The sequence below is a fragment of the Chrysemys picta genome, chromosome 19 (genome assembly GCF_011386835.1).
Source record: "Chrysemys picta bellii isolate R12L10 chromosome 19, ASM1138683v2, whole genome shotgun sequence".
NCBI lineage: Eukaryota > Metazoa > Chordata > Testudines > Emydidae > Chrysemys > Chrysemys picta.
Window position 1 is genome coordinate 9,083,542 of NC_088809.1, and position 24,893 is coordinate 9,108,434.

A 24,893-nucleotide genomic window follows, 5' to 3' on the forward strand; every position below is an offset into this window, starting at 1 on the left:
CAAATCACTGGTGTTAGAGCATTTGAGTCAGTTGTTTGCCTTAGAAGAACCTAAATTAAACTCCGACTCTTAATTCTCTCAAATGGTTTTCTGACCGTAGTTTTTCCTCCAGTAGGGATTTAAATGACATGATGAAAGAGAGGGTGCTTCTTTATTGAGTCAGCGTGATTCCAGACAAGAACAAAAAACCCTACAGTTTCCTGTAGAATTCTACTTTTTCCAATTTGCACAGTATGAGACATAAGGAAACTATTTAAGAAAGAATTTGAAGAGCAACTTTACTAAGAATCTTAACAGAGGGTCAGGTCAGCATTTAAACTTTTAAAATCCTGCCAATGAAATTACTCTGGGGAATTCAGAAGTTCCAGTGATCCCACTTAGCTGACCTGAGTCTTGTTGCCATGAGAACTTGGTGAAACATTAAGAAGCAATAGTAAGCAAGAAATATGTCTGACCATATCACAGAACACAACTCTCTTTGTATACAGCTTTGGCTCAAGTCTTACTAAACATACTGGCTCAACTTGCTTTCATCTAAATTGACAAGACATACAATTTTAAGCTGTTAGAGGTTTCATCATGTATCTGAAACACACTGAGGTTTTTGATCAATATAAATTGTGGCTTTTAAAAAAGGAAGATATGGATTTATGAAATTAGACAAGTCTAAGTTTCTACATTAAACAAAGGAAAGAAAAATATGGTATCATTTACTTTTTTTTGAAGTTGAAATCTATTCTGCATTATGTAGATACCTACATTATTTTCTTACATATTTAAAACAGCACGATTACTTACATCATCAACATCTTTACTATATTAAAAGATGTTCCACCTTGATAAACCAAACTCTATTGTATTTATTACTCTGTAGAGAAATATCTTTTACAACCAGTACTAAGGAATTGCACACAGCTTTGATGATTTCATTACGTTCTTCCTGGAACAAAGCTAAAAGAAATCTCTAGGAATAAACCTGAGACTCAGTTTTTACCTAAGATGAAGTTTGGCTTTGCAATTATACAACTGTTTTCATCCCAAAGGTAAAAGCAAACTGCCTCTCAGCAAAGATTTGAATGAAATAGGAAAGTTTGTGTGGAAACTTCAGGATTGGACTCCCACTGGAAGTTTGGACAAGGCTAAATAACGTAAACTAGGAAATACCTGCAAAAGTAATCTTAATATGGCAATAGCAAAAGATTCTGTCTGGGTTTATAATTATAGAAAATAGAAACAGAACTACATCAACAAGAAATCTCTACTTCATTTAGGAAACACTAACTATGACTTCCACAAACTTCATTAATTTTAATATATTTTAAGCATTTATATTTTAATTTTTACTATTTGCCACTTTTAAAATGATTGTAAAATTATCCTTTAATTTTGTATTAAATTGTGAAATGAAACCATTTTTATAATTTTGTTTGTAACCCTACTTAGAATCTCCCCATCCATCTACAGTTTATACAAATGCAATGGAAGCTTAACACTGAACCCCATTACTTTATTTAAATTTGTTTTCCATGCACACAATGGTTTATTCTTTTTATATGAATTGTTGTAGAGAAACATATAATATTAGAACTTTGGAAGTGAAGTGGAGGAAAGGTTAGATCTGAAACCTTCCTTTGTCCATTTAGTTAGCAAGTCGAGACATTTTTGATCATTGTTAATTGGGTGTGGGGAGGGAGGATGGACATTCTACACATTAAAAAGAACTAGGAGTACTTGTGGCACCTTAGAGACTAAAAAAGTTTTTTTTTTTCCTGCTGCTAATAGCCCACCTTAATTGATTAATCTCGTTAGAGTTGGTATGGCAACACCCATTTTTTCATGTTCTCTGTGTGTGTGTGTATATATGTATATATATCTCTCTCTCTCTCTCTCTTCCTACGGTTTTTTCCACTGCATGCATCTGATGAAGTGGATTTTAGCCCACAAAAGCTTATGCCCAAATGAATTTGTTAGTCTCTAAGGTGCCACAAGTACTCCTTGTTCTTTTTGCTGATATAGACCAACACAGCTACCTCTCTGAAACCATTCTACACATTGTTATTTTATCAGTTACATTAACTATTTCATAGGAGTTTTTCTAAAATTAGCATTAATTCTATGTGACATAAATCAAATGATTGTTTACTACTACCTACTATACACACACATTTATAAAACTTCTGTTCACTGTGTCTACATCTGATTCAGAAACTCAGCAATTATAAATTGACTACTTACCCCAGCAAGACATTTTTCCAGTGTATCCAATATAATCAGCTGAGAGAGATATAAATTCTTTTCAGCAGCTTCTCCAAATATCCTCTACAAGAAAAGGTACAGATTTAGCTCCAGTGCAAAAATCTGACTGGTAGCCCATTGCAGCATTTAGGTGATACAGAAAATCTGCTGGAGATTAAGCAGCACAGTAGGTTAATCATAGAATATCAGGGTTGGAAGGGACCTCAGGAGGTTATCTAGTCCAATCCCTTGCTCAAAGCAGGACCAATCCCCAGATAGATTTTTGCCCCAGATCCCTAAATGGCACCCTCAAGGATTGAACTCACAAGCCTGGGTTTAGCAGGCCAATGCTCAAACCACTGAACTATCCCCTCCCCCCAAAGCTCTAGCCTTTCCACCTTTGGAGCTCTGGGTTCAAATTTAGAAATAGGGCCAGTGAAAATGAGATTAATGGTTCCTTCCTAGTTCCTAGCATGAAGTAAACCAACTGTTTTGGCGTGAATGACATAAATTGAACAAAGATAACAAGGGACAGGACAGGCAGGCCAATTAGTATTGGAGGTGCACTAGTAGAACAACTAGAGAGCCTAGCAAGTCCTTCACTTTCATGACCCCAAAATTCTATTTTAGTAGCTATTACTGTTTGTCTAACATATCTGATTTCTTTAGAGCTGTATTTTATTGCCAAGACAATACTTAACAGAACTGAGGTTTCCACAAATCTATGGATACAAACTTAGTTTGACTGCTGTAGAATTTAGCATAGACCACAGGAAGAAACACAAATACACTACTGGATCTTCAAAGCGGATGCCACATTTTAAATCTAGGATGCAAGAGTCCATCACATATTTAAACTAGCATCCAATTTCACTACCAGCGCCAATGACTAAGCGTATCAATATTCAGATTGGAACAGCAAAACAAAGCAGAGAAGGGTTAGCCAAAAAATGTATTTAGTTCCATTGACTGTAGATAGAACACACAGTAAGAAGCTTCTAAAAATGATGTGATAATTAAAACTGCTTGAAAGATTAGTTCAAATATCTGTAGGCTTTAGCTGAGCAGGAGGCCTCTTGAAGCTATCTTTTCTAAACATGGAGTAGACTAATGACACACAGTCTGATCTCCATACTGAAGGAGTGCTTGAAAAATATTGCTAGCTGGTTGGACCATCTCATCCAGTTCTCTTTCCCTCAACCATAGGAAAAGTTAAGTCTTGCTACTGAGTACAGAACATTGATATGAAAAGATTCATTCTTCTATTTTTGCACTTTATGGAGGGATTCACTTGGAAGTACCAAGTCAGACTAATAATTTTTGGGCCATTTTCCATGAAAAGTGGTACTAAAAGTGGTACATGGCTGGTATTCCCTCAGAGACCTTTCCCACTCGGCTTATCCAGAACACCTTGTCCAGTTCTCTGGGATCCAAAACACTCAATCGAACTCCAGATTTCACTACTAGGGTCCCTTTATTTGGCATACAGCAAAGCTTTGCTGAGCTGATAAGACTCAAGTGAATGGGGTGGGTATAGGGCATGCCACACATCCAAAGTTACACACTTTATATACATGTACAAATTACACTGCATTTACTATACATTGCACCACACGTTTTTGGATTGGTTTGGTTACTTTGCAGGAACCAATCCCGTGCAGCATCTTCTCTCCATGGGCTGTTCATGTAGAACCTGAACTTTCATATTCCAGGTTCATCTTTGTCCATTGTTAGTAAACGGTTCCCTGGGTGTTCTCCCTCTCATCTTAGATGGCTCAGACATTCTGTCTTTTTCAACCTAATGATCTCTTTACCTCCCTAACTTTATCTTCCAAGAAATGAAGCCTCCTTCCAGGTTTTAATTGCTCGTGTCAGGCCAGGCTTCAGCTACACACATCAGATACAATACAGAATTTTTGTTTCTAATTGTATAGCTTACACTCTTATTTATTAGGACTCCTTACAACTGATATCTATAGTGTGGCTGATTTACTTTTGAGTTGGCACTATTAATTTTTATGTCCATTAGTGTAGGTATAGGCTACTCATTCTCTTGTTCTGGTGAGGACATGTTCACATTCTATTGGCCCTTTAGGGAGCCCACCCTTAGTGCTGTCATGATGGATCTGATGGTTTGGAAGTTGATTGCCCATGAAATTTGCTTCATTTCTTCTCCCTCCACTTTTTCAAAGTAACTACCATTTCTCATCTTGCCTGCCCCATTGGTCATTTTTATTTGTCCTAGAATGAACACTTAGGATCCATATTTAATAGTTTTCCTTTGTTCCTCCCCATCCCACTTTGTCTACTGCACTCTATCAAATTAGTTGTCAATGTTAATTTAATGAGGGTGAAGTTTCAATAATGTTTTAGTATATTTTTGAAAGTGATTCCATGCTCTGCCTTGCTGCATTTCACAAACAGTATAGAGGGAGACTGTTCATCTTCAGACTTGCATCTGAAGTGAGGTTCTTACCCACGAAAGCTTATGCTCCCAATACTTCTGTTAGTCTCAAAGGTGCCACAGGACCCTCTGTTTTTTGTTCATTTAATGTTACAAATTTGAGTTTGAAAGGGTCTTTTTGAAGTTTGGTGGGAAGGTCTTCTTGAACCTTTTTCTGTCCCTTGACTTTAACCTGCTGCCCGCAAGAACTCAGTGTTAAGGAGGTCCTTGATCCACCCAAGAAACACTGCAAGCTACATCAAGTGTCAGTCAGAGGGGGAAAATATCAAGGAAACACTCCACCCAAGCTAAGCATCCCTTACAAGCCTCGAAGGGATGTGCTCAGGAGATTAACGCTGTAAGACTACCACTAGGCCAAAGAGTCTTTTTCAAGCCTTTTCCTTCATGGTTCTCGGCTGATAAGCTTGTATGGCTCCTGGATTTTTCTTTTTGTTTTTAAATGTAATTTATGAGATGGCAACTTGCAAATGACTGCACCATGCACTTATGCAGAGTGTCTGAACAGATCCTGAAAAGAATCTAATGCCCTAGGTTTGTTTTAAATGCTTGTTCGTTTTTCGCTCTTCCAATATTGCTCTTCCTGGCAGGATACATTCTAACAGAAAGGATTAGAACAGCTCCCATCGCTCTGGATGCTGTTCACTGGATACCTCTGCCCAACTGCCCTCTTCAGTCTCCTCCAAGGCTGCAAAATATTGCTTCATTAGTTCAATGGCATGCTTATGCAGCTGTACAGAGAGAACCCATTTCCCAGTGATCAAGTGCACCACTTACAAAATATATTCCACTTGGTTTGGAGAGCAGACATGCAAGGATTGCTTACAAACCCAGGCCTAAGAGGGTATGTGTTGGGTGTACCCCTCGCCTAGCCATATGCACTTTTCCACCCTGCCCATTCCCTCTGTGACTGACACTTTCTGGGTTATCCGATGCAGCATTACAAACATTCTTCCTTTTAGACCTTGTCGCCCACGTTCCCTCATCACCCTCACATGCAATGTGGATGCTCATTTCAATTTTGTTGGTAAACTTTACTGCATTTGAAGTTAAAAAAAAATCAGTAAGTTAACTGGTACCCTATTAAATGCACAAAATGAAGCAGCAATTTGAGTCAATGTCAGACTAGACATTCTACAAAGTTTCTGTAAATAAAAATTCATAACCATTTTCAAAAGCATCCAATAAACCAAACCTAGAAAACTTACCATATTGTTAACATTTTTTAAGATATTAGTGAGACCACTTATGACCAGGGAAAACTTGTACTTGGAAATGTTTATGAGACATTCCTTATTATGTTCTGTGCTGACTTTGGTGTGGGTATTCTGCTGGCCAGCTTTTATGGGAAGCTGAAAAAAAAAAAAAAGTATTATTACTTAGTATTTGTATATTAAGTTAGAGATTTACAGTTTTATAGGAAGGTTAAAGATTCCTTGAGGCTCTATATACTCTGTTGTAAAACATTCTATTAAAGACAATCTTACAGTAACATTTTATTGTATTTCTCATCTTTCTGCTAGGGACATTTGCAGGAAGCAAAATCAAGATTCACCTGTTTTTACTGCTTGTTTCTCAACTAAAGCCAAACATCTGTTCTGTGACAATTTCCAAACAAACCAAATTCCGTGTCAGAGAAGTATGATTACAAGTCACTAAGCAATGAAATTGAACAAGCACCTAGAGACACGTCCGGTTTTCACAAAAATCTTAGCAAAAAAAGTACATCTTCTGTATTTATGAAGCTACACATTGACTTCAAAATCTCCATTGAAACTTTTGTCAAGATAAAAAGTATGACAATAGGATAAGAGAAATTCAGAGACCTATCCTAGGTGACAAACTCATTCAGGTCTAAGAAGCATTCCAATATTCACTGCAATTCCATCTAACTGTTTCGGAAAGTTTCCGACAGATCCACATCCATCAACAAGCAGCACAGCAGCATTGTGTGAAACTACAAAATCAGGCATCAGGCAATGCCAGAGCCGCTTGCACAAGAGCAATAAATTGCTAACTCTTCAGCATGTTTTAGTATCCATTAAATCTATCCCATTCTGAGGCAGGAAAATTCCTCGAATCACACGGAGGTGTTTAGTCTTAACACACTTCTTGCAAAGAGTTTAGACCCAATCTTTCCAAGCTCCATATCTTTATGTAATAACAAATGATTAGAAAGGAACTGTGTGTTTCAGCTAAGAAAGGAAATACAGACATATCCTAAGGCTAAGATTGTTTTCATAATCTAGAAGACTGACGCAAAATGTGTTAAGTATGTTTTAACTAATGTACTAGCAAACATACACCTCTACCCCGATATAACACGGTAAAGCAGTGCTGGGGGGGGGGGGGGGGGGGAAGAGAGGCAGGGGGCTGCGCACTCCGGCGGATCAAAGCAAGTTCGATATAACGCGGTTTCACCTATAACACAGTAAGATTTTTTGGCTCCCGAAGACAGCATTATATCGGGGTAGAGGTGTATTTTAGAAAAAACCTATTTTGAGTATAAACCTCAGTGTAACTTAGTGAGTTTTCCGGTCTCAGACAGGGATAGATTTAAAACACACTACAGCATTAAAAAAATAAATATATGGAGATATATATATATATATAAAGGTCATTGAGTCCAGCCCCCTGCCTTCACTAGCAGGACCAAATACTGATTTTGCCCCAGATCCCTAAGTGGGTCCCTCAAGGATTGAACTCTCAACCTGCGTTTAGCAGGCCAATGCTCAAACCACTGAGCTATCCCTCCCCCCATTCTGATGAGCCAAGGGGTGACAATGACCAGCTAATATTTTAACACAATTTGCCTCGTCTAACTAGGTGCAAAGTCCCATTTAAAGTTATGTTTAACTTTATTTTAAAATGCTATCACTTTTTTCATCTAGACATGCTCTAGTGGCTTCAAACAGAGACTGCAAAACCAATCCCTACCTTTGCACCCTCCATCTTTCAAAGAAAGCTTTTTTTAAAACCATCCATTTTATACACTATGTTGCAGGAGATTACATTGTGAAAAATTACCCTATATAGCAGGTATCACTTTATGATAGAAATATAACAGCATATAACTAACTGTACAGCACTAGGAACACTACAATAGCTACTGGTTTAAAGCTGTTCCATTAGGAAATCTTGACTGTCAGACAGAGAAAAAGAAAAGTACCACGTCAAGTATTTGCTGCAAGCACATTCCACGCTCATCTATACTACCACCTTTTACTAGATCTTAAATAAGACCAAAAGTTTCAGCAGTGTCGCTAAAATAATGCCATTGCAATCAAATTCTGTAACTTTTGGATTGGAAAGGCCATTCTTTAGCTGTTCATTTAGGGAAATGTCAGGCCACCTCTCTTCACTAAAACTAAATACTACAAGATCACTTCAAGTCAGAAGGTGCTTAAAGAACTCAGAGAAATGTTGATAGTCTTAAGGTACTACAATTCCCTAAGGAAGAGGCAATCAGTTGCAGTGTTGCCAGTTATACATCTTACCTTTACATTGTCCTTGCTTCACTATTTAAGAAAATATTCATATTTACACTGCAGCAGCACTCAGGCTCCAGTCAGTGCTAGGCACAAACGTATATGGAGACTTGGTCCCTGCCCCAAAGAGCTTGCTGCTGAACATCTCCCTGCTAATCACCAACAGAAGTTGTCCAATAAGGATATGACTACACTGCATTAAAAACCCACACCTGGCCCATGCCAGCTGACTCAGGCTCGCAGGGCTTGGGCTATTTAATTGCGGTGTAGATGTCTAGGCTTGGGCCGGAGCACGGGCTCTAGGACCCTGCAAGGCGGAAGGGTCTCAGAGCCCAGGCTCCAGCCTAAGCCCGGATATCTACACCACAATTCAACAGCCCCTTTGCCTGAGCCTGTGTCAGCTGGCACAGACCAGCCGTGGGTTTTTAATTGCAGTGTGGACAAACCTTAAGAGATATTATCTCACCCACCTTGCCTAATAACTTAGAGGACATTTTAGTTGTATACAAGTCATTGATATTTAAACTTTTGGTATGTCTAAACGTTTCTGACTGACTCAAGTCAGGTGCTTAGTTGGCAAGATAAATCTGTTTCCTCCCATCTTTTCCGTAAATCAGATATATAGATTTATAGTAAAGTTTTGTGATCGCAGATTTAACAAAAATTAAATGTTACGAATTCTACAACAGTGAAAGTTAAAATTTCTTCCAACCTTATTCAGAAAAGTGACTTCCAAAGAAGATCCTCTAGATCAAATAGTAAAAGTCAGATTTGAGATGTAACTATTCCAGCACAGATAAGAGAAAACTCAGTAACTCCACAGATATTAATCCTATTCTGAACACTAGACACTTTGTTTCAAGCTGTACTCAGTAAATTCTTCAAAGGTCACAGACCAATCATGTCCCTTGTGTGCAGTTTACTAGAGTCAGTTAAAAAGTATCAGACCAAATTAAAATGTAGGAAGAAGTGCTTTGTTGAAATTCACTTTATGGAAGCTTTATATTTAAAAAAAGACAACAGATTAGGAAAACAAGAATGCAATCAACGCATCTATGTTTCTGAATTATATACACACACTTTAGGATTTAGAGCAGACCTTAAGTTTCTCAATTTCAATTATAAAATATCAAATATTTAAAATGTTACTTTCTTCTGGTTTTTAACTGGATTCCACTAGAACAGTCTGAGATTCTGAAAAACACAGGTGTTCAAAGAGATGAATATGGCTTGAAAAAGGATGTGAACTGGAAACCCAGTCTCTCAAAATGCCACAGAATTTAAGAACTAAAGGAAAAATGCCAGGCAGTTAACATGGCTAAAAAATTATTAAGTGCTTAAAGGTTTTTGGTCATCACTGAATAAAGTTGTAGTATTCTTAACCCTTCATTTTATCATATTAAAATGTATAAACTTCCTTTTAATACAACAACAGTGAGATAAAAAGTTGCATTTGGTCTGGCTATCTAAACTCTGGACCAACTGATCTAGTCATTAACGAATGTCTTAAAACTTCTCTGGGTTTAATGTCATGAAAATTATGACTATCCTTCCTAAGTATCTTGACATGAAAGTCTGCAATACAATTCTATATGGAATAACTGTTTAACAGCTGCACCGTAGCCTGACTACAGAGTAGATGTCATTGTACCTGTTCAGTGCCCGAATGCCAGCAGGGATAAGTGGGGGCACAAAGGAAAATGTACATAGAACACACTTCGTTTTACCTGCTAAAATAGCAATAAACTATGCTATTTTAAAGATACATTTACAAGACTGAGAAAATATTGAACATTAGAAATGTATTTAATCCCCCTCCCGTCCCCGTCCCCCCCAAGTTGGAGGTGGCAATGTCATTTAATTTTTCAGATCAATGTTTTGTTTGATGCTACATTTTAAAGTTGTATGGTTTTGGCCTACTCGAAAAATTCATCGCCATTAGTTTTGCGAGTTTCATGGGGGAGAATGTCAGCACTTTGCGCTATATTATTTTAATGTCATACTGACTTGAACTTGTGAGATGGCTTAAAAATAGGAATTTTGATCACGGTCTAAAAGCTTAATAGAAGTTGTTTCTTTCATTGCTAAACTTTTTGGAGTTGAATACAAAGCCAAAAGATGTTGATAAACTAACACTACTTCACAAAACATTGAGCACAGGAATGTCAAGCCAATTAAATCAATAATGATCAAAGCTGGGTCTACACTTAAAACGCTGCAGTGGCACAGCTGCTCGCGCTTCAGTGAAGATGCTACTATGCCATGAATATAGTTAAATCCACCTCCATGAGAGGCAGTAGCTATGTTGATAGAAGCCCTCCTGTTGACATAGTTGACTAGGAATTAGGTCAGTATAACTGTCCCTCAGGGATGTTGATTTTTCACACTCCTGAATGACAAGGGGCATGGCTACACTGGAAACCTCAAAGTGCTGTCGCGGGAATGCTCCCGCGGCAGCACTTTGAAGTGCAAGTGTGGTCGCGGGCGAGAGAGCTCCTGGTAATCCACCTCCACGAGGGGATTAGCTCCAAGCTCTGGGAGTGCAGCTCCCAGCGCTTGGAGCCTGTTTACACCAGTGCTTTAAAGTGCTCAGACTTGCTGCACTCAGGGGGGTGAATTTGATTTTTCACCCCCCTAAGCCAGCAAGTTAGAGCGCTATAAAACGTAAGTTACACCAATTACACTTTAGTTACACCAATGCAAGTTTATAGTGTAGACCTGGCCCAAGTGTCATTTATTTAATAGCCCTCTTCTCAGTGTAGATCATTCTTAAAACATTAAGGAACTAAGTGAGCTAAGAAATATTAAGGGGAAAAATTGGTTGGGACTAATCTTTCCTGAACCCCCTCTTCTGGCCTTTAAACAACTCCCCACCCTCAACAAGCTCATCATCAGAAACAAGCCCCACAGACCAGGATACACCAAACTCAGCACAGCACCAGATCCTGCCAGAACAGATGCAACATCTGTAGATATATCTCCACAGCTACAATGATCAGCAGGGATCCTAGAAATCAGCTGGCCATGGAAAAATGTTGATTTTTTTTTAGTTTTTAGAATCTTTAGTTTTTACATTTTGTGAAAAAATTAACACATATACAGTAGAACCCCGTTTATCCGAGTCTCCATTATCTGGCTCACCATATTAACCGAACCAGAGCTGAAAGCCTGAACCCCGGGCAGTGAAGCTCCAGGCTCACTATTGTGGCTAGGGAAACTAAAGTTCAGCATTTCATTTTAATCACTGAAAAACACAGATTTGTGTGTGTGTTTTTTAATCAGATACTTTTGTTTTTTTTAATCATGGAAAACTAGGATTCCTGATGATCAATACCCCTGCAACACACCTGTCAAGATCCATGGGTCCCACACATGCCTATCACAACAGGTGGTGTCTCTCATCCAGTGCTTCAAATGCCGGAACAAGTGAAATCTGACAATCACTGTGCTCTCAAGTAAACTCACACAGGAAAATGATAAAAGACCAGAAACAGCCTATCACCCCGGGTAAGTACTTTTGACAAAGCGATCATTCCATATCTGACCTCTCAGTCCTCATCCTCAGAGGAAACCTGTATAAAAGGCAAGCTTGGGAACTGAAATTCATAACTCTGCTGGACACTAAACACCATGGACTTAACAGACACACTGATTTTATGGCTCATTATAACAATATAAACAATTGCCCTCTTCATTTTAAATGGTCTCCTACAGCATGTCCCACCTTGCATTTAGCTCAGACAATTTGGTTGCCTTCTCCAGACCTGAATAAGGGATCTGTGTAGCTCGAAAGCTTGTCGCTTCCCCCAACAGAAGTTGGTCCACTAAAAGATATTACCCCCACCTATCTTGGGACTTGCATCCTGGAACCAACATAGCTACTACATTGCAAACCATGTACTGTCATTACAGGAATAAGTGAAACCAAAACGCTTATAGTTAAATATTTTTCTTATTATACAAAAAAAATAGTTTGAGGGCTAAAGGAAGAGGCTTCCTACAATGCTTTTATATTCATTATTATAAGGAAAACAAGGAAAAAGGGAAAAATGTAACATGAAGCATACCTCATCAGACTGAATCCTGAAACAATGTGCACATTACTACCTACCCAATCCAAGCTACAAAGAAGACATATTTAAGCCCAAACGTAACAATGGCAAAGGTTAGGAGGGTCACGAATCTAAAGGAAGACTGATCTAAGCAAATGCAGCAGTGACCCTCACTGATCTGAAGAAGAGGGCATTAGCACTCTGGAAGAAACAATTCCTATGCGCTATAAGTTATTGTACCAATGTAACTATATTGGTAAATAAAATAAATACCAAAATAATCACCTTTATAGCAGTACAACCGTATGGGCTTGCGCTGATTTAATCAGATCTGTTTCTAAACTGATGGCTAAATCAGTACAAAAATTGAGTACAGACAAGCACCGAGAGGACTAGAATATTGAACTGCTCACTATAAAAGGAACAACATTGCTGGTAGTTAAGTATTTTGTCCTGTTCTGTGGCGATGAGGGTTATAACAGAAAAAAAATAGGAAGATGACACTAGCTGGGTCATACCTGTAGTTTTCCTTCTATTTAGACTTCCAAGTTCTTAACCTTATAGGACCTCACAGGACCTCACTGCAGGAGGCAACCAACAGGAAAAGCCATAAAGTAGTTTTGTAAGGAAGTCTCAACAATAAAATGCCAGGTTGTGTTGACAACCATGTTAGAATAAAAGAAATGCAAGACTAGAAGGGACCTCAAGAGGCTATCAAGTCCAGCTCGCTGTGCTGAACGCAGGACCAAGTAAACCTAGACCATCCCTGACAGGTGTTTGTCCAACCTGTTCTTACACACCTCCAATGATGCGGATTCCACAAATTCCCTTGGAAGCCTGTACGAGTGCTTAATTATCCTTATAGTTAGAAAGTTTTTCCTAATATCTAACCTAAATCTCCCTTGCTGAAGATTAAGCCTATTACTTCCTATCCTACCTTCAGTGGATATGGGTAACAATTGATCACCATCTTCTTTACAACAGCCCTTCGCATATTTGAAGACTTATCAGGTCCCCCCGTCAGCCTTCTTTTTTCAAGAGTATACATGCCCAGTTTTGTTTTTTTTAAACCTTTCTTCTTAGGTCAGGTTTTCCAAACTTTTTATCACTTTTATTGCTCTTCTGTACTCTCTCCTATTTGCCTACATCTTTCCTAAAGTGGTGCCCAGTACTCCAGCTAAGGCCTCACCAGTGCCGAATAGAGCGGGACAATTATATCCCATGTCTTACATATGACACTTGTGTTAATACACCCCAGAATATTAGGGTTTTTTTGCAACTCCAACACATTGTTTACTCATATTCAGTTTGTGATCCACTATAACCCCCAGACCCTTTTCTGCAGTATTAATACGTCTGAGTCAGTTATTCCCCATTTTGTAGTTGACCATTTGATTTGTCCTTCCTAAGTGTATTTCTTTGCATTTCTCTCTATGGAACGTCATCCTGTTGACATCAGATCAGTTCTCAAATTCAAAAGGACCCTGACGAATTAATATTCTGTCTCCCGAAGTGTTTGCAACCCCTCCCAGCTTCATGTCATCTGCAAATTATATAGGCACACTCTCCAGTCCATTATTCAAGTCCTTAATGAAATATTGAATAGTGCTGGAACCAGGAGCCCAGTGGAGTCTCCCGGGGGGGACGAGGAGTCTTGCAGGAGTGGTGGGGCAGCAGGAGGCAGCAGCTGCTCCCTGAGCAAGGGACTCATGTCTGTGGGGGAGGGAATGTGCCCAGCCAGGGTCCCTGTGCTGGCTCCTGGCAGGGAGCGAGGCACCCAACCCTGGAAGCCAGCGCTGATAGCCCAAGAGTACTACGCGTTCCGACCACTCCCGGTCCACGCTGTTCTGGACTGCCGAGCCATCGCCGTGCGAAGTCAGCTCGGCTTGTCCTGGACGCTGCTGCTGAGTGGGATGAGGATAGGGAAGAGGCAGATTTGTTAATGCACATGGTGTGCTCAGATGGGGAGGTAGGGAGCGCAGCCGGGTTGAGGAAATGACACAAGTAGGGATGTAAAATGTCACAAAATTATTTTACCAATCTGTTTTAAACATTAACAGCAATATATTAACATTAAGACTAATTTATCGGTTAATCAGTTAACTTTAATATTTTACATCCTACTTTCAACCAGTATGTTTTATTCTAACATATCAATGTAGAACATAGAAAGCACAACTCATCCTTTACGTCAGTGGTCCCCAGATGAAGGGCCGTGGCAATGGACGAGCATCCACCGAAATGCCGCCGACAAGTGGCGTCATCCAGAGACGTCGCAGCCAAAATGCCACCAAAATTCAGCATCATTTTGGCGGATGCTTGTCCGCCGGCAGGCGCACTTAGGCGCCATGGCGCACGCGGGCACCGTATTGGGGACCCCAGCTGTACGTCAACCAGAACTACATATAGTAAATACACAAGTCTCTTGAAAGCTTCATTGGTAGAAGCTGAAGGATCTTTATATAGACTTACTTGTTAACGCAAGCTCTCCGATAATCAAAACTTATACTCTGACCATGTAGACAAAATAAGTCAATCTAATGTAGACCGTATACAAATGAATTTCCATACCTAACTTCTAAAATGCTTTCTACCTATTTATGATTTCTGCTGACTTTGCTAGGATTATTTTATCATTATCAAATCTGTCCAAGAATCTTACAATTCTTAAGCGATAACAATAGAAATTTGCTATTGGTGGGGGAAAGTACAGTCTACACTGGGTCACTAGACTTTTAGCTTTTTATTTTACGCTTCCAAAAGACAGACAACAAAATATATAAAACTTGAAAAGCGCTAGAGTTGGAAACCAAGACTCAAGAAAACAGAAGCATGCAAACAAAGTCAACCCACTTATTCACCACTTTTAAACTAAGTTTTCAATATATTTTGTTACTTCAATTATGCAGAAGATGAAAATTCCCCTTGCAAACTGCAAAAGGAAAGTGATATGAGGTTCTTCCAACTTTGGCTTCATAGAAAATAAAAGTTCAAAACCCCTTCACAGAAATATGCTATTTAAAGAATAAAATTTGTCAGATTCACAGATGCTTAGCAGCATAAACTGCCTGCTACTGGTATCTTAGAAAATACTCCTAGAACACCATTTCAATACCTTTTTCCACATCCTCACAGAATGTCACATGGTAGTTTACTGAAGGCTTTAAGCATTAACGTGCTATAAATTAACAGCTGTTCCGCAAGGGCGCCCTGTAGCCTCAGATCGTTTGGCCCATTTTGTATCTACAATGGTATATATCACACCGTCTGCCATGCTGCTCTAGACTAGAGGATGATCACAACCTTCCCTGTGCCTTTGACCCTGTCCGCATGCACTCACTTCTTTTTTACTGGTCTCCTCTAGCAAGGAAAGCACTTCATTCCTTTCAAAAGTGCCAGGCAGTAACTTCTCAGATTTAATAGTGAAAAACCAATCAAAGTATTTATTGGCAATTTACAGAAGAGAAAGTAAACGGATATAAAAAGGCATTTAAAAACATACCGGTACTTAACAGGATCTCTACAGTTAGATCCTGAAAGATGGCTTTAAGACTTAAAAGCAGATTCTATTAAAGAACTTACATAGCTGTTGCATTGTGCAGAGCAGTGTGGTCACCGACAGCATACAAAACCGTAATATTTTGGGGAGTGGTATCCCATTAGAGGAAGAAGTGCCTATATCCTCAGACACTGTAGCTAAGGGACTCTCCTCTGCTATGCAGATGTCAAGTTATTAAGAAAATAAATATCTTTTGTAAGCGTGCCAAAGAAACATCTGCATTTGTTCCACATACTCTTGTTTAAATACACAAAAATATAAAATCATTTCCCTAAAACATATATGGACATTGATTGCAACTGTATCTAATTAGAAATTGAGAGCATTGATTGGAATATCTTGGAAATGAGTGATCAAGACATTCTACCAGTTTTAGACAGGTAAACAAAGAACCGTGAAAGTTCCTTTATTAACTGATATTTGGAATAAAGACAAGGTTTAATTATTTCAGTTTAGCAAAAGTTTACCTTTAACACCTTTACTTTCAGTGTTCCTGAGACATGCATAAAGTCCATTAATACTTTAAATGGAAAAAGTGACCATTTCAACTTCTGCGTGAAAGCCAGCATACACTTCACTGAATTTCAAAGATTAAAAAGTGGACATACTAAATGCAGCCTGGCAAAAGCTCTGAACTATAAACCTGCACATTCACAAACACTAACTATTTTCATTTAAAAAAAATAATAAATAAAAAACCCCACAAATTTCAGTATTGCTAGGCCCATGACACAATACTCAAATAGAATGGATATTATAAGTAGGATCTTCGGAAAACAAATTTTTCAGCAGAAAACTTTTTGAAAATAAACAAATTCAAGTGCATTCAAGATTCAACTCCTAGCCCCTCTTCAAGTAAAAACTGGCTGCCGTCTCTCTCCTCCCCCTTCAAATAAAGGTACTGACATCTGGAAAGAAAATTTCTAGTGGAAATGCAGTAATGACAATCCTTGATAGCATGCATACATACATATGAAAACATCTGCTTATTCCCCTTCTACAGAAAGATCTATAAGAACAGATTTTATGGCAACACATGGGCGTTTTAGGACACAGAGGGGAAGAGATAAAAAGCGCTCTCTTTCAGTCAGTATCAGTGTTGTCTGGGCCTGATCCAAAGCCCATAATGTCAATGGGCGTCTTTCCACCAACTATAAATGGGCAGAGGATCAGGTCCTGAGAGCTCACGGTTCAGTAAAATAATCTTGCAAGGTAGTACGTGGCAAAAAACAATGGACTTCAGAAAATACTACTTTGTTCTATTTATTAGTAATGATATTTTAACAAAAGGGACAACTTAAAGTCATATGCTGTAAACAAATGTTATCTTTAGCTATCTTACTAACACATAATTATTCTATTCAACGTAGGTTCTTACACTGCCGTGATCACTGTAGCATCTGAGGACTGTCCAGCAGCACATTCGGTGACACGACTAACACATGTCTATCATGTGTGGAGTTGTCTCCCATCCTCTCCCCAGAGGGAGACTTGTGTGTGAAGTGAAGAGGTTTGGATTGGGGCTTGTTTTTAAAATGTCCATGCTGCTCAGGGTTTATGTTAGAGAATACAGGTTGAAGAAGTGCGCCTTGCGGTTGGCATAAAAAGTGGGGGTTTGTGACGGTCCTTAGCTCCTAGACGAGTTCGTTCCAGTCTGAGAACAACCCCCAAGAAAGTTCTGCGTTCTACACAGACAAGCTTTACCTTTATGGTAGAAAGTTCCATTGTGCCTGAGGAGCTGAGTTTTCTTAGAATGTTTTCACGTGTCATTTGTTACTATTTGTGGCTGCTTTGCTGAGATGCAAAAAAAATAATTAAAAATTAATCCATGAAATCAGGTTCACTTTCAGATTCTTACTGCTGTGACGGATTTCAAAAACAGCAAGATGATATTTATTTGTTTTAAAACAACTCTTTTAATTCTGTTAGTTCTGAGTTTCATAAAAGCTCATTATAAATGTGCTACTATTGTTGACAGTGTCCATTTAACTATAATCCATTTAATAAAGGGTCTGTTTCCTTAATGTATATTACAGAGAGAAAGAAGTTGCTTAATTCTTCTAACCCATCCTACTGCCAATACAGGATTGTGCCCGTACTTATATTTGGTAGGGCTTAATACAGTCTAGTTTTAAATGCCTCAAGTAATGGGGCTGTCATTACTCTGTTTGGGGAGACTATTTCATGATCTAATAGGTTTTCCCTCTATCTACCTAAAATGTGATATGCTCTAAAAAATGCTTTGAAAATAGTTTAAAAAAATTAAAATTCAAACGTAGACTGACTTTTCTATAGAAAGTCCTAAGATTCATTTATTTTAGGGAGGCCTTATTATGTTTTGAAATATTTTTGCTTGTTTATTAATGGTTATTGCACCTGTAGTGATTAGAGGTGCTTAAAGTTACAAAAACGTGAAAGATACAAATGACATACTCTACCCTAAAACTGCTTGCCAGTCACCAGCACGCCTTAGAAGATCAAATGTTAAAAATATACCAAACAACGAAAACCAGAAAAATACCCAAATTAATAAGATGCAAAACAAAACAATCCAATACTAAGCAAAATGAATGCGCCTTACATCGGGGCCTGAAGCTTGCCCAACTTGGGCTATGGCAGACCACCAAGAAGAGAAAATTACGAAGGCAGAGATGCTATAGTTTTACCAGAGCATCCCAGCCGATCTCAATTATTGCAATGGAGAATTGAGAGAGTCATCTCATATTTGAGTCCTAGACCACTCGGGCAATAAAAATTTCTAACAAATAGGAAGTCAGCATACTCCTGAAATCTCTGCACTATGTACTCTGCTATGTCCTGGCCCCACTCATGTGGTGGGAAGTTGTTTTCTGCGCCAGCTGAAGGCTCCAGGTGGTCTTGAAGGGGATCTTGAAGTAGACCACATTACAGTATCTGAAAATCAAAGGTGATCAGGGGTGGGAGAGCGCGGCACATAGCTCTGAAAAATGTATTCAGCAGCCAGATGTTGACTGACCTACAAGGCAAACCCACACTTGCCAGTCATTTTAATCATACAGAATCATACCCACAACAGGTGTTCTGGTTAGCAAAACATTTATGAAAATAAACAAGAGTGGACAAGTTTGCTCTGATTGATATTTGTTTGTTTAATATAGATTAGTCCTTATTGTTCAATAAAATACTGTTTTGGTCACTTTGAAATAATAATTACAAGAGTTTTTATAAATGCATGGAAACACTGTCTAGGTAACTACATCTATCTTTCACTGAAATCCTATTTTGTAAATTTTTAAAACAAAACCTGAAAACAACAGCAAACAAGAGTTTTCCTTTTTACTCAGTGACAGAAACATGCTCCTGGTATAATATTCAGTGTTAGTTCACCTCCTTCAATGATGATATCAAAACATCCTGCACACACAAGTAAAGAAACCTGAAAATGCATTACTAGCACTGTAAAAAAGGAAGTGAGGATTGTATGCATTGGACTGCAAGCACTGTACTTCAATGAAGAGTTATTCAAATGGGCTTCTCAAATTAGCAGCTGCTGGGCAGTCAAAGATGCAACCAGGGGATCAGCGTTCATTGTTGTACCATTATTACCTGGTCATTCACATAGCTGTTTTAGTTCAGGAACTGGCTAATTAGCTATCCACAATTCATAGGTAATACCTGAAAAGAAAGTTAAGGGCGTAAGAATACCCTAACATTTGCTCTGAATTGCATTCCAAAGTCACCTTTCCAATATGAAGATCACTCTCAGAATTGGCAAAGCAAATGAGAAGAAATCTCAAAACTTGAAAACCTCAACATGAAATAAAGTAAGTTGGAAAGGGGAAATAGTTCAGTATAATATTTCAAAACGTTTCAGAATATTAGTACATCATCCAGGCCTCTTTGCTTTATCCATAAGTGTCTTATCAAAATTTGTAAAAAAACAACAACTATAAGTTTCTTAAAACAGATGGGAATTATACACTGAATTGATTTCAATAGTCCTGTAAGACATACCTATCATGCAAACTGGAAGACAATTGCAATCAACATTCTCTTTAGTACTTTTTCAACGTAACAGTAACTCCAGCGTTCCAGCTAACTCACAATTGAAGGGCTTTGTTTCTGTGGAAGTAGGAAGGCATTCCTCCTGTATACCTACACTTAATTATTCCATGAAGTGTATAAGAAAATACTTGTTTAAAAAGATCAAGTCCTTAACTCCCAACAGATGTTGGCAAGCCCAATTCTACAATATACATAACAAAACAAACGATAAAGCCTAAGGGCTTTTAACACCAGTACACAAAGAAATGTTTTCTTGTATTACTGGGAGCATAATTAGAAAGAAGTACCATTCCTTTTAAACTTACTGAAAATAAATGCTCTATGCTTCAAGGTAAGCCAAAAAGGAGTTAGTTTACTGTGCAAAATAACAGGCCCCAAAGCATGCTACATTATAGTTATTAAAACTCCTCATCATTGTGACTGTTCAAAAAAATTAAATAGAGAAACTCAAAGATTTTCTCTCAAAGACACTATATTCATATCTGTTTTTAAAAGAAAAGGTAAAAGCGAAAGTCTTATCTTTACAAGCCCCCAATCTTTTCTGCAGGTTATCAACACTAGATAATACTGCTAAGAAATATTTAGAGCCAATGCAGATGAACAGAATTCAACCTCCATAATCAGCTTCATGTTTACTATAGATAAGTATACACAGTGGGGTATCTTATACTCCCCCCCAAATCACATGAAGGATCTATTCAAGTACAGCAAAAGGAGAAAACATAGAAAAAAACGAGTCACCCTAAACCAAGTCCTGGCTTACATGTCAGAAAGGCATTTGGGGAAGAGGAAGGAATGTGCAGTCTGAGAACTAATGTTGAGACCAACTGGGAATGTCTGTGCAGCCATGTAGTCCCAATGAGCAGTCTCTCCATGTGGATCAGAGAAATATATAGTCACAAGCCTCAGACCAAGAAATTGATTGCTCTTCCTTCCAACCACAAAACCTTCAGTGAAAATCCTTTCCAAAGGCATTGACTCTTATAAAGAAAGAGAAGCCTAACACTGAAACAATATACACCCAGGACCCTCCCCCAACCCAGCTGCCTTTGTTTGGTGTTTCCAGTTGATTCAGATGCAGTTTCATATAAACATCCACTTTATCCCTCCCCAAACTCCTCACTTTTGAAGCTTTAATCCCCTCTCGCTCTCAATGACAATGAGACAAGTTAAATGAATAAAAATTAACACCGAGCAAAAACTTTAAGCGATTTTTCAGAGGGGCTGGGGATGGAACCGACAAGGAAAAGGACAACTGAGATAGCCGCCCCCACCACCACCACCTTTGTATTTAGAGGAAACTAACAATGAAAATGACCATATAACCCAAGGGAGCCACCCCACCATCGGGGCTGGGATCATCCATCCGGAAATGAGTGGGAGGCAATTTCACCAGTAAGGGGATAAGATGACTTGGAGAGTGGGATGGACAAGCAAGAAGTCCCCAGGCCCCACCCTCCAATAAACACTCTGCCCATCACAGTGGCAGTATCTAACCACAGGGGAAAGTCACTGCTGCCCGTCCCCCAAATCTGTGAAGGGGAAGAAAGCAGAAGCCCCTCATGTCTTCTCCCACAGAGCCTATGCTAGGTAGGAGCAGCCCCCACTAAATATTGCCCCCCTCCCGACCACAGTCTATGCCCAGTGCAATGTGGAGCAGCCACCCAGATCCCCTCCACCCCAGAAGAGAGGCACCCCATACCGCCTCCCTCCCACTCCCCACCCTCGGTCACCCCAGCCCGGACGCTGGGGAGAGGGGGGGCAGCAAGGAAACGACAACCCCTACCCCCCTCCACAGCGCTGAGAAGCGGGGAAGGAAGCACCTCCCCCGAAAGCATCCCCCGGCCCCAGTCCATGGAGCGAGCAGGCCCTTTCCCCCAGAGGGAGCGGCGCCCCCAGTCCACGGAGCGGGCATCGCCCTCGCCCCATCCCTCCCCTCGGGAGGCAGCGCCCCGCGCCCTCCCACCCGAGACACCTCAGCCCACGTAGGCCCCCGCCCCCGGGCAGCCCCCTCCCTCCTTCCCGTTACCTGCTCGTCGAAGCGGCTCACCACGGCCTGCACCCACTCCACCGGCTTGTGGGCCGCCATGTCCCGCCGCCTGCCCGGCCGGGAAGGGGGGCGGCTCCCCGAGGGGAGGGAGGAAGGGGGCGGGGAGGGTCTCGGTGTCCCTAGCGAGGTCTCGGGTTCTCAGCTCCCCGCAGCCATCAGAGCTCCGAGGCCGCCATGACACCACACCGGAAGCAGGAGCCCAGTCCGCCCCCACCACCAGCGGAACGTACGGCCGGGAAAGGGGGGGGGGGGAGGCGTTTGGAAAGCGCATGAGCAGGGTCAGCAGGGCCCGCACGCATGCGCTGCGGGAGCGGGAGCCAACCGTCAGCGCGCATGCGAGAAAGGGGAAGTTGCGCGTGCGCAGTGGACCGGGAAGAGGGAGCACGCGTGGGATAAAAGGAAGGACAGTGCGTCTAAATGGGGCTGAGGGAGAAATAAATTAGGATTGTGTCCCCCAGCCCTGTCATTGAGCCTGCGGGGGGCTCTGATCCCCTAACCCCCCCGCCCTGTCACTGAGCCTGCGGGGGGGCTCTGATTCCCTCCCCCCCCTGCCCTGTCACTGAGCCTGGGGGGGGGGCTCTGATTCCCTCCCCCCCCGCCCTGTCACTGAGCCTGCGGGGGGCTCTGATCCCCTACCCCCCCCGCCCTGTCACTGAGCCTGCGGGGGCTCTGATCCCCTCCCCCCCCCGCCCTGTCACTGAGCCTGCGGGGGGCTCTGATCCCCTCCCCCCGCCCTGTCACTGAGCCTGGGGAGGGCTCTGATCCCCGCCCCCCCCACCCTGTCACTGAGCCTGCGGGGGGGCTCTGATCCCCTCCCCCCCCCACCCTGTCACTGAGCCTGCGGGGGGGCTCTGATCCCCTACCCCCCCCCCGCCCTGTCACTGAGTCTGGGGCTCTGATCCCCTCACCCCCCATCCCAGTCATTGAGCCTGCGGGGGCTCTGATCCCCTACCCCCCCCAGCCCTGTCATTGAGCCTGGGGCTCTGATCCCCTACCCCCCCCAGTCCTGTCACCAAGTGCATGGGTGTGGGCTCTGCTCCCCTCACCCCCCAGCCCTGTCACTGAGCCTGTGGTGTGGAGGGGAGGACTCTCATCCCTTCCCCCCAGGCCTGTCACACTGATCCTCCCGATCACTTCCCCTTTCCCCTCCACCTCTTACTTTCTCCTTGACACTGAGCCAGCTAAGGGTATAAGCAGCACCCACCAAAAGAAATGGACTAGCATTTCTTTTACAGCTGGTGCCATGGGGAAAGAACTGGCTGCAGAAATGAAATTGACTAATCCCAGGTACTCATTCTGCCAAACCTTCTGTATCCAACACTAGAGGAGCATCTTACTGTGACAAGCAATTTAGTACATGACTACTGACCAATCTCCAGGTAGAGAGGCAAAGTGGGTGAGATAATATCTTTTATTGGATCAACTTCTGTTGGTGAGAGAGACACGCTTTTGAGCCACACAGAGCTCTTCAGGTCTGGGAAAACTAGTCTGAGCATCACAGCTCAATGCAAGGTGGAATAGATTGTTTAGTATAAGTAGTTAGCACATATTCCCTGTAGTCAGTTTCTCTTCACAGATACCTCCTTTATAAGCCAGAAGGAACCTGACTAACCTTGATCACTTTCCTTCTGCAGCAAAAGTAGAAACTTTTATAAATGGAGATTATGGAGAAGAAAACTAGCACCCTGGTCAATTTACCTCTGCAGCCTTCCCATGTATAAATGATTTACTGCTATTCACCCTGCAGAGACCAAGAACAAAAATCTGTCACTTTCATGGGGTTTCTGTACTGCATAGTGCTGACCTCACCTAATTTACCTCATGATACCACTAAAGTGCCTGGTCTTCCCTCTCTTTTTACCTCAGAATAGCTCATGCACATTACTTACCCCAGAGTAAGAAAATAGCCCTTTTTTTAGCACTGAAGACGGGGACATAGACACACAGAGATCTTGGCTGTCTAAGAGAGTGGGAGTTGGCTCTGTGACTTCTTGTCACTTAAGAGGAAAGCCTATCTAATTTAGCTTATAGTGAAGCATAAGATTAGATAAAACTAAATATGCATGTAAGGTCCTCATTGTTTTAAAATGCTCTTTTCTCTAATGCTTTATTCTGATTTTGTTAAACAAAAACACTTTGGTTAATAAGGCAATATCATGGATTACCATTTCCTGAAAGGAAGAAACACAAGTTCCCAAAACCTAATCAGACCTGCAGGGTGATGAGGGGTTGGCATACACTTAGGTCCCATCTAAGAGGGGAAGAATCTTGAGATTCCACCACAGCACAGATAAAAGCAAGAAGTCTAACTTCTGAAAGTGGAGACTCAGAGAGACCAAAAAAAGGAGGCAGAGATGCAGCTAGTCCCATAACCATGTCAGTATTTTATTTGTAAAAAGGTATTAAATAGCAAAATTGTTCTCACTTTGTTATTCTTCTGAGACACTGAAAGCATTTTATACACACACACATTCCCACTCACCCACCCACCATACTTCAAGTAGGTTCCTGGATCACAGAATGCTGTCTCATTGGGGCATCTCTTTTCTGTCACGTTGGAAGTCAATGGAATTGCACCGGTGTAGCAAAAGTAAATTTGATCTAGTGCAGTATAAAATGTAATAATACAGATCAGTCTTAAGTGCCATGACTTTTTGCAGATTATCTCTGTGCATACAACTATTCAATTACGTTTCTTATTATGGAATTAATTTGTGAGCTTTCTTGAGATAGGGAAAGTTTTAATGGGCCAACTGCACCTCAGCAAGAGAAAAAGAAACAGGGAGAACACATTACTAAACTCCCATTACTTATAGAAAAAATAGAATGCAGGTTTAGTGATCACTTAGAAACTACTAAGCTTGTTTCCTTACTGTAATTAATTACAAAACAAACCACAAAATCTGATATAGATACAGGAATTTACTGTATACTAGTCTCTCTTGTCCACTCGCTATTATTTTAAAAATAACTAAATTATTTTAATTGAACAACATTTGCTAAA

General features: G+C 40.7%; 1 protein-coding gene across 7 annotated transcripts in view; it reads right to left on the reverse strand.

Moving 5' to 3' along the window:
* Positions 1–22,134, reverse strand: part of NF1 (neurofibromin 1) — a 170,926-nt gene extending 148,792 nt beyond the window's left edge. For 6 of the 7 annotated variants that reach the window (XM_008178856.4, XM_008178855.4, XM_042857833.2 and 3 more), the window contains exons 1-3: positions 21,869–22,134; positions 5,905–6,048; positions 2,236–2,319 (exon numbers count right to left, since the gene is read on the reverse strand). In XM_008178856.4, coding sequence (XP_008177078.1) covers positions 2,236–2,319; positions 5,905–6,048; positions 21,869–21,928 — 288 coding nt within the window. In that variant the 5' untranslated portion in view covers positions 21,929–22,134. The remainder of the gene's footprint in view (positions 1–2,235; positions 2,320–5,904; positions 6,049–21,868) is intronic. The other variant, XR_010593768.1, reaches the window with a different exon arrangement.
* Between the last annotated feature and the right edge of the window lie 2,759 nt (positions 22,135–24,893).